This window comes from Eutrigla gurnardus, assembly GCF_963514095.1.
Source record: "Eutrigla gurnardus genome assembly, chromosome: 7".
Taxonomy (NCBI): domain Eukaryota; kingdom Metazoa; phylum Chordata; class Actinopteri; order Perciformes; family Triglidae; genus Eutrigla; species Eutrigla gurnardus.
In genome coordinates this window covers 21,373,387-21,384,012 of record NC_139921.1, presented here as the reverse complement: position 1 = coordinate 21,384,012, position 10,626 = coordinate 21,373,387, and the positions used below count along the sequence as shown (strand labels likewise).

General features: G+C 41.0%; 2 protein-coding genes across 3 annotated transcripts; both read right to left on the bottom strand.

The window, feature by feature from the left end:
* Positions 1-6,047: 6,047 nt before the first annotated feature.
* gpr65 (G protein-coupled receptor 65) lies at positions 6,048-8,834 on the bottom strand. 2 transcript variants are annotated; one of them, XM_084012743.1, is made up of 2 exons: positions 8,719-8,834; positions 6,048-7,671 (listed from the first exon to the last, which is right to left on the bottom strand). In XM_084012743.1, the coding sequence occupies exon 2, from the start codon at positions 7,663-7,665 to the stop codon at positions 6,697-6,699; it is 969 nt and encodes a 322-aa protein (XP_083868869.1). In that variant the 5' UTR covers positions 7,666-7,671; positions 8,719-8,834; the 3' UTR covers positions 6,048-6,696. The 2 variants fall into 2 exon arrangements, with proteins under 2 accessions (XP_083868869.1, XP_083868870.1); XM_084012744.1 differs by having other exon boundaries at positions 8,715-8,732.
* Positions 8,835-9,473: 639 nt separating this feature from the next.
* Positions 9,474-10,381, bottom strand: LOC311015486 (G-protein coupled receptor 4-like; the record flags this gene model as incomplete). The annotated part of the gene is made up of 1 exon (XM_084012748.1): positions 9,474-10,381. Exon 1 carries the CDS (start codon positions 10,239-10,241, stop codon positions 9,474-9,476), a length of 768 nt encoding a protein of 255 aa, XP_083868874.1. The 5' UTR covers positions 10,242-10,381.
* Between the last annotated feature and the right edge of the window lie 245 nt (positions 10,382-10,626).

Genomic DNA, 10,626 nt, shown 5'->3' with positions numbered 1-10,626 from the left:
AAGCCTGGACGTAAAGGGTAAAGGTTAGCAGAAGAATGGATGTAAAGGGTTAGGGTTAACAGAAGCCTGGATGTAAAGGGTTAGGGTTAACAGAAGCCTGGATGTAAAGGGTTAGGGTACAGAAGCCTGGATGTAAAGGGTTAGGGTTAACAGAAGCCTGGATGTAAAGGGTAAAGGTTAGCAGAAGAATGCATGTAAAGGGTAAAGGTTAGCAGAAGCCTGGATGTAAAAGTAGAGACAAAAGGTGCCGTTTTATCATGAAGTGTGTCTCTAAGACTTAAGAAAGAATCATGTATCTTAGTGTAGTTGCACACCTAAAACAACAGCTCTTTTTGCTGACTAGGTGGAATAAATTATAAATTAGAGACACCCTGTGTATGTGGCCAGAATGTAGACTGCTCTTATAGGGCACTGGTTACAGACCCTTACTCGCTTTAACCATTGTCTGCTCTAAATATATTGGCACACATAAACTTGACACTTTCAATGTCAATGTGTATTCATAAGAGTGTTTTTAATTTTCATTATTTATTTGGCCAAACAACGTTCTCCCTTGTTAAACATGTACATCCTGATAAACATTTTGAAGGTTTTCTTCTTGTACGTGGTTTGACCTTGTAAATTTGACCTCTAGCATTATGCAATTAATTTCCAGTAACACTTTCCTGTGCAACAATGTAGACAAATCTGAAAATATTCTTTCACATTTATGTAGATGAATCTCATTATCCAAACAGCTCTGATGTCATTTTAAAACATAATATAAACTGCTGCTATGTAGTCTCCTAGTACTCCTATTGAACAATTCTATATTGAGACCAGAAAAGAGAGAGTTTAGACTTATACTTGGCTTTGTGATCAGTCATAACCAAAAAAAACAGTGACTCACTCACTCTTGCATTCTGCAGCAGCAAATTGCATAATATTTTGACTGAGACAGATTAATTCAATGCACATCACCGAGGTGCTAGTCTGTCATTACAGCATTGTCCAGAAAAAAGGGGAATAACACCCGCACACTACTCCATACCACAATTACTGGCTAACCTTAAATATATTACCTAATTATCTATACACCCCCCTGCTTGACTGCACCTTGTTCAATTAACCAGTGCTACACTGATTTCAAATGCCCGGCAGCTGACACAAAGAGAATATGCTCTCAATTTCCTGACTTTATTCAAACAAACTATCAACAAACCCTCACTTGATATATGTATTTATGCCTTACCTGTTTTCACTAATCTCCAAATTTAAGCCTAACTATTTATTTTTATTAAATAAGCATGATATGAATTTGCTGTGATGCAGCTTTTGGGTAATTAAATGACAGAATTCATTATTATGTAACTGACGTCTCGCGTGTCACAGGATGCCGGAGCCCAAGGATTCCGTCCGTGGATGTTTACGGCTTGGAGCCACAGTCACGTGTGCCAAAGTGTGTTTGGCACCTTGAAAAAAAAAGACCCAGCTGACAGCACCACAAAAGAAAAATTAATCGGGGTTCGTAAGGGCAGAGCCATAAATCACATTTTATAGAAAGTGTGTGTGTGGGTTTTCCCTCCAAGGTGGAAGTGACCTCGACCGGTTCCATCCCACCCTCCCTCCTCTTTCTTTCTGTCTAATTTGTTTGTATCTTTATCTCTGTTCCTCCTGAATAGTATTGGCTGTGTACTGATTTGTTGTTACTCATCCAGTCAGTGTTTTATCTTTTTGTTGGAGTGACCCACCGCATGTTGAGCATGCATGCCTGTAATTCTGGGCAGCCTGGACAGGGGTCTCTCTGCAAGACTTGTGTGGCTGCAACCTGCAACATATACGTTTGCTCACTATACAACACTGCTACTAAATACAGAGTAAGAAATAATAGGGAAAACTGAAAGGTTGTTTATTGGATCACACAGCTAATGAACTCGTAAATCTAAAGCATTTCATTGCTTGAAGATAAGATTTACACATTGCATAATATAATAGCATGTTACCGACGAATCAAACAAGGAGCTGATGTGGGTATGATGTTGGATTTTGGGGTATATTCAATCTTCAGAACCTTATGTGCCACAGTGCCTGAAGAGAGAAGGTGAATTTGGATTATTTAACATTTTTAAAGTAACTTGCTGGTAAACGTATGAACAAAATGTGCATGAAATTCTAAAGAAGACATATTTCATACTATTATAAACTATTTTTACATTTACAGCCGCAAGTGAGTGGATGAGTTGACACATTATTACTTCCTTCCTTAACATCATTGCCCCCTTTTAAACAAATGAAAATTTGGGAATTAAGTAGATGCAATTCCCCACATTCTGGTGCATTCTAACATGTTTTTAGAAGATGTCTCTTCAGGAGATTCCAACGGATTTGATCGTGAAGCAATGAAAAGAGGAGCGTTGGACAAATTAGACCCGTCATGCAGTAATATTTTAATGGCAAATGTGGGGGGGGGGGGGGGTCCAAATTACTTTTTTATATGGCGGCGACACCCATGGTGACTACACTCACATCTGATTGCACCCAAAGGCCTCCTTTAACGACGGATCATAATGAAAGGTGAGAAGGATGAGTTTGACCCCCTTTGTTTCAATCTTTACTTTGATAGTAACTTGTGTGAAAGACGGCACCTGTCTCATTGTCATGCAGTCATAGGTCTGGGTTTAAATTCAATTGCATTTGTGTTTTACAAGGTTGTTTGCAACAAAAAAAATCCACCCATCTGGCCTTTGCTAGAATGAGATAAACTGAACATTTCTGTTCTTACAAATCTGATGCCAAAAGCTTTAATTATGGCCCACTGACAGCTACAGAAACATTAACTGATCAGGGTGATGTAGCTCTACAGCTCTTAAAAAGCCATTAGGTGTGCAACTTACCCCGAGGGCTGCTGCAGAAGCACACATTCCTCTTTTAAGAATTATTTCAGAGTGTGTATGAGAAAAAAAAAACCTTTTGTGTCCACCCATAGAGGATGGCCATGCATGCATGAACACACATCCTATTCATAGTCAGCAAGTGCTCTTAAATAAAGGCAATCCTTGTTGCAATTAGATCATGTAGAGGGATCTTATTAGTGAATCCAGTCCACTTTCACTTCCTTTTGAACATGGTAGCCATGAATCACCCGCTAGAAAGGCCTCTGCAGGGGCTAACTCATTTCCTATGTTTGTGCATCTTTAGTCATGCATAAAGGTATGTAGGAATGGGCAATTATGCATTCAAAACCACAGCTTTTCTCAGACAGAAGTTGGTTCAAAGATCACCATATAGGCTGAAAGGACAAAATAATAACAACAGCTTTCACAAGTCTACACTTAATACAATTACAATGTTCACAACTACCCAGACAAATTGCGCCAAGGGTTAATCAAATCCCTGAGCCTATCATGTGCAATTATTGTAAAAAGCAGAATATGGAAAATCTCCAATAGGTTCTTCGTTTAAATTTGACGTGAAAGCCATAAATTAGTTCGACATGAGCTTCAAATGTGGGAGCATTGACAAGAATATACTGATAAAATGCAGTTTCAAGATCAATCAGCTTGTTATGAGTGAAGTGGGTTTGTAAACTGACTTTTAAACATTTTCAACAATCAAACTTCATATGCAGAGTTTAAAAGTTGAAATTAAAAAGTGTCTTTTTGATATTTTTAAACATCAGCTGTCACTCGGTTGAGATGGAATCAGGTGGATTTGATGCATAATCAGTCAAACTGATTACACCTGCTCTGCCCCATCGGAGTCTATGAAAGCCTTCCTCTTCAGGCATTTCTGGTTCTTCTTTCATGGTTGTTCCAGCACACAGTGTGATTTGTTCCTTGTTTATTCATTTTGCAACTTTGAAATACTCCACAGCTTTTGCTGAGAGTCGCCACCCTCCTTTGAACGATAGTCATTTCCACACGTTGAAGAGTTTGAGAGGTTGTTGTCGGAACAAGGAGCTGTTCTGAGGGAAGGTGTGAAAGCACTGAGGGCGACAGGGAGGAAGATGCCGGTTGAGGTGTCAGACAGTCACCTGGAGGAGCACAGTGTGCTCCGCATCACATGCAAACATTTGCCTGACAATGTGTTTGGCAGCTGAGATACTGAAGCGAAGTGAAATATGATGTCATATAAACCAGTCAAGAGAAACTGACAAATCAAGCACATCGCGTGACGAGGGATAAACCCTTCACATCAAAAATAAAAAATGAAGGAATGAAATGCCTACATATATTGTATTCTCCTACACATTGATGCAGATTGAAGGGGCACACTTTTAGAGCACAATATGATTTATATATTATATAATGTTGAGAGGGAGAGTTCCTATTGAATCACAATATGCTGAAAAGTTGTTTTTGTTATGCAAGTTTGTGCTGAATAAAAGTGCAATCAATGCAATCACTTTATGCCGTTATAGAAAGTAAAATACTCACATTTCCAGCATTTTGTGTTCGGCATTGACTAATAGAAGCTAATAATCATTACTTGGAAAGGAGTCACAGTGAAACAAAGAGCTCCACGCCTGTCTGCTCTCCATGGACCAAAGATTACTGTTATTATGGCTGAGTCAGGCTGCACACATCTGGCAAGTGGGAAAGAAACGAGTGACGAAACAGTGAGACGGTTTGGATTATAGATTAGGAGCAAGCAGCGCAGATATAGGAGAGAAAAGCAGATTTATTAATAGTTCTGGATAAGCATAATAAACAATGAGTCGCAGCATAAAAAAAGGAAAACGATTTCAGACTAATGAGGGGGAAATATCACAGTTATAATATTTTTACTGCAGCAAATCCAGTTTATAGTTGTACAGTATGAACTAAACTAAGCCAGTAAAACCACATTCTCCTCTTATTTTACACTACAAATAGCTTATGTAATATTGTTACCAAACAACTCGACGCTGCTATATTTATCCACCTGTTTCCTCTTTTAGCACATCTGCGTATTTGCTTCAGATTTTCTTTGTGGCACCTGTATGTAGATTATCCCGACCGTACCCGCAGCCTGCCTGCCAACACCCAGTGCTGATCACAGCTGCCAGGGCTGGGATTGGCCAAATTGTGGCTGTGCATCACGATGCAAGATCTGGGTGTTTTTTTTCTGTCTTTTTCAAAGGCTTGTTGCATGAGGTGGACCCTTTTTGAACGGCTCTCACTTCACACTCTTTCTATTCCAACACGGAGGATCGTGTCTCTATTACATGTGTGTGGATAAACCATTCATTTATCATGCCTGAGAGGGAGCACACTCTCGCACACGTGCCACCGCTGAAACTCTGCCAACATACAGGCGGGGATGGGGTTCACTGACAAAACCCATTGATCCTCCGTTATCTCCGCATACACCTCTACTTTCCATATAAAGAAGGCTGTCTGTTGCAGAGTCAAGGACGGTGGAAGGTGAGTGGTGAGAAGATGGGTATTCAGATGGGCTTGGTCGGCCCCAGATTCTGCTGATGCGGATTATTTAGTGTTAAGTGAGGCGTATTTACTGCCTCGAGTGACTGGATGGAAGGAGGCAAGACAAGGACTCACTGTCACATGTCCGTGCTAGCCTTTATTGTTATGATGGCCAAATGTCACACACGAGATGCAAACACTTGCAGGTTTATCCACCTTTGATGATGTCATATATCATTATTCAGAGCAATGATGAAAGTCTGTGCGTGTACAAGGGATGGCATGTTTCTACATGCATGAGTGTATGATGTGAAGGATTGTGTATGAATGTTATGCACATACCAGAAAGACCACTGTAGATCTCCTCTTAGATTCTGGGTAATGTATCATGTTGTTAAGGTAAATAGAAAAGCAGAAAATGTATTTCTGTGTTGGGTTTAATTGCTGTAATAAAACACTACAGGTTATGCAATAAAATATTTTGCGCCAAGGCAACACAGAAGAGATTTATATTGGAAATGCTAAACCATTGCAAGTGTAAACAGCTGGCTGTACTTCCATAATTGTCCACTACAGAGCTTCTGATATTCATTTTCCGTGTGCCACACCACAGACCACAGCCATTTAGATAATTTCAGATCACAATGTGCATCTAGTGAGTGATTAACTTTTCTATAAATCTTCCAATACACCCAAATGTACAGCGTTTTTTTATGGAAGGAGGAAATCTTTTTTTTTTTTTTTGTCGGTTAGATATAAATACACATTTACCAAGAAATCTACATCACACTTGTCCCACCAAAAATGAAAATGGTGTGAAACAAAAAGCTGAACTACAGTTGAAGGCTTTCTTTTCCTACTCCTACTTTATTCAAATTAATAATGGCACCACATTTGTAAACTACATTTGCATTGACAGCATTTATTACCACTTTATTTCCATACAACTGTTTTTCATACCCTTCCTGTCCAGTGAAAACCATGCAACGCTACAAACATAGGATGACCTGATAGAATATGACACATTGGTGTAAGTTATACACACAACAGTATACAAAAGAGTTGTTTATGCAATATTAATGCATAAACACCATGTATAATAAAGAAGCACGACAGGGAGCCTTTTACTGCACACTTTTGATATCTAAATGAAATGTTGCTGACACTACTTACATCCTTTTACTAGAGTAAGTAAGACTTTTCCATGTGGACTGTTTTCACAGTGTGATGTTAGTACTTTTACTTCAGTAAAGGATCTGAATACCTCTCCACCACTGATTGGGTTGTGGTAAAACTGTGTACGTTATTTGACCTACACCACATCTTCATCTTTGCTCCTCTTCTTTACCTGGAAGAAGAGCACAACCTGATTGACGTTGGCCTTCCCCGTTCTAGTAATGAAGCAGTACAGCAGAGGGTCTGCAAGGCAGTTGAGGGTGGAGATGGCGATGCTGAGCTTGTATGGGTAAAGGAGCCACGCGAGATACCTGCAGTCATCCACTAGCGTGCGGAGGAGCATCATGACGTGGATAGGTCCGAAGCAGAACAAAAGGCAGAGCAGGACGACTGTCAGCAGCTTTGAAATGCGTTTACGTTCCTGTTCCTCTGTGGCCTGGTTGGATTTCACCGCCTCACAGATCCCCCAGGTGGAAATCACCACAAGGAGAAAGGGAACTATAAAGCCCAGGATGAAGCGTGCTACATTCACCCGAGCCAGGTTCTCTGAGATCGGGAGGAAGACGTCAAAACACACTGGGAACTTGTTGTTTTCTTGATAGGAGTCCTCCCAGGTGATGGTGAAGGCGTTGAAGCAGACCACCGACACCCAGATGGCAACACTGACCGCTGCTGCGGTGTCAACTCTCCTGAAGAAAGTGTACTTCAAGGGGTGAACCACTGCCAGGTAGCGGTCAATGGCGATGCAGCAGAGAAGAGCGTCGCTGGTGTAAAAGTTAGTGAAGAGAGAGTACACGGATAGCATGCAGACGTGGCCCCCGTGGGCCCAAACTCCTTTCCACAGGAAGTCCAGCCAAAGAGAGAGGCCGATGGTGAAGGTCAGGTCGCTCAGGGCCAGATTGAACAGGTACACCCCGAGCTCGTTCTTCTGTCTGATGTGCTGCCAGGACACGTAGAGGGAGAAGGCGTTGGACGGGATGGCCGTGATGATGATAGCCAGGTAGAAGAACAGAAATGGCCTCCTCCGGGATGCGCTGTCATCCGAATAACATTCTGAGAGATTTGTGGCCGTGGTTATGTTCTCCATTGCAGATGTGGCGTTCATATGCACCTTGTAGAAAAAAATAAAAAAAATAAAGAAATAACATGTTGCATTTACATTCAGTTTGTTAATTAGAGAGCACTTTTCATGTATTTTTTGGTTACACATATTCACTTTTGTCTGTCTTATAACTACGGGTGTAGAGTTGGAACGACAAGGGCATTTAGAAGTCTGAGATCCTAATCCTAATGGAATATGCAAGTAAGTTGAATCATGGGAAATGTAGGATTCTGTGTTTTGGTGGCTTGGCCCATGCTTCAGATAAAAGGCCTTTACACATTGGAGGCATTTTTCTTTAATTTTGTGGGATAACTTCACTTGCTTTTAAAGCTGATCTGTCATGAATACTTTCAGACACGACACAAATATTCATTCTTCACACTCCCGGTGAGTTAAGGCCTTAAAAGTCAGGATATATTAGCATCTGCTGCTATGATATTTTGACATTTAAAGCCTCCCTTCACTGCTTAAGTATCATTCAGGGAGTTTCACTTTTTTTTTAGCAGATTTACTACAAACTGCTTTTTTTGGGAAACATATTGAGATTCATCTTCAACTTCCAAAAAACTTTAGTTAAAGTACATTTGGCAAAAACATCGTGTAGAGTGTAGTAACGCTAATGTGTTTTATTTGTGTCAATTTTACATTACGTCCCACTACTCTTTTTTGGGAAGGTGGTTATTTCACAATGCACCCTGCATCACCACATGACAAAAAACATGGTGTAAGAAAAGCAAGTGTCGATCAGCTGTTATCTTTGATGAACAAGTTTCATGTCTAAATATAATTTTCTCCTCCTTGCAAAAGTGAATCCTAACGAATGGCCTACTGGAAGTTTGGAGATTTATCTAAAAACGTATGCTTTGGAGTATTAGTCATTTAGAATTGGTCTCAATATCAGTAAAACGCTACTTGATGGGCTACAACATGGAAGAAAAAAAAGGTGGAATTGCCCTTTTTAAGTCTTCACATGTCAACTAACACATACTTTAACTCAGAAAGTAGGCTATTTTCAAGAAAAAACATACTCAATGAAACTCATGATGGTCTACTTACTGGTTATGTAGTTGTGTTCCCGCTCCAAAATCCTGTCCATAAAATGCCTTATTATTATTATAAAGAAACAATATAGACAGATGCAGACCCGATTCATTCGGTCGTCTCGTCTTCCACTTCTCAAGCAGTCAGCTAAAAGAAACAGGAAGAGTCAGCAGCTGCCTCCCCGTCGCCCCTGACTACCGTATGTCATTTACTGGGTGACAGGCCATGACAGAATAAACTACCGGTGTTGGAAGACCACATGGCAGATTTAATTTGGCTTCTAAGTCTATATGAGGCAGCACGTCTTCCTGTTTGGTGTGTCAATATAGAGCTGGACTCGGGTAAAGGTGATGCTGATTATTGCCTGATAAAGGAATACATGTGTTTGACTAATTGTTTCCATAGCGTAGTTATGCTGTTATGGCTGAGCTTATGTGCTCCTGTAGGAAACTCTAGAGCTTGCACATTAAGCCTGAGACCTTACCCTAGTCTAGTCCAGGACCCTAATGTCATCCCCTCTCTCTAAAACTACTCAGTGGAAGCACAAGTGAGTAATTTTGTACTAAAAAGACCTCTTTAAATGTGTATATGGACCTGCACTGTCACTGCACCAAAGATGACAGTTAGGAATCAAATAAAAATGTCATCTTGTACACGATGTTGCATCACAATAATAAAAGAGATTCAAAATAAATAAATAAAATAAAAAATATATATACATAAGAAATCTGCTGTTAGGAAACAGACTGAATTCCATTAGAGCTCTCTGATCATTTCCTCCTCACCAGAACTCCCAAACATTTCTCTAGAGCTTTCCTGATTTCGTCCTGAGCGCCCTTACTGATCAAACAGTATATAATAGGATCCAGTGTACTGTTTAAGATGGTCATGACAGCCGTGAACAGGTAAGGAGTTCTGAGACTCTTAGCCCAGACGGGGTTCCCGGGCTCTAGTATGAACCTGAGCAGCATGACAGTCTGGTAGGGTGCAAAGGCCACGATGTAAGTGAGATTTAGGAACAACAACAGTTGTCTCACTTTCCTGCGCTCCGTTGTCAGGATGGAGGTGCTCTGTCCGAGGGATCGCATGATCTGCTGACAACAAAAGGTCATGATAAATACGGGCACCAAGAAACCCAGGATGACTTGTGTAAGGACAAGTTTGGCGTCTTCCTGTGTCATGGGTATTCGCTCCTCACAAATACCTCTTGAGAAAAAAGGTTGCAGCGCCCTCGTGTGTCCAAGTAAGATAATGAGAATGGCAATGTCCAAAGTCCAAACGGCAATACTCACAGCCGTTGCTGTCCGCACCTCTCGGACCCAGTGAAATCGGAGGGGATAGACCACTGCCAGGTAGCGATCGACAGAGATGCAGCAAAGGAAGCCTGAGCTGACGTAAAAGCTGTGGACGCAGGGAGCACCCACATGCCCCCGCAGGTCCATCTCAATCCACAAAGACAGAGTGATTGTGGAGAGCAGGTCAGAGATGGACAGGTTGATGAAGTAGACCGCTACGCTGTTCCCCTTGCTTGTCAGCATCCAGGATCCATACAGAGACAGGCAGTTGGCCAGGACGCCCACAATAAAAAAAAAAAGAATAGAGAGGTGGATTAATATCCATTTCTGATGAGGACTCACAGCATAGGAGGTATTTGTCCGGTTGAAAAGAGCTGCGTCCATGATGAAGACCAAACAGGGATGTGGATGGAAACGACAAAGCTCTGTGTTCTGTTGATCTGTTCCGCAATGCAAATAGTTTCTGGTAAAACCTGTCTTGGCATGCTTAAAATGGAAACGGCATCCAATGCTTTCATTGTGGCTGTCATTTTATTTCCATAAGTGCAGAAAGTTTGTTGGATTTTACTGTGTTATCAGCTGTTCCACCAAAGAAAAATGTCCCCTCTAAACCTCTCTGTGACCTTTT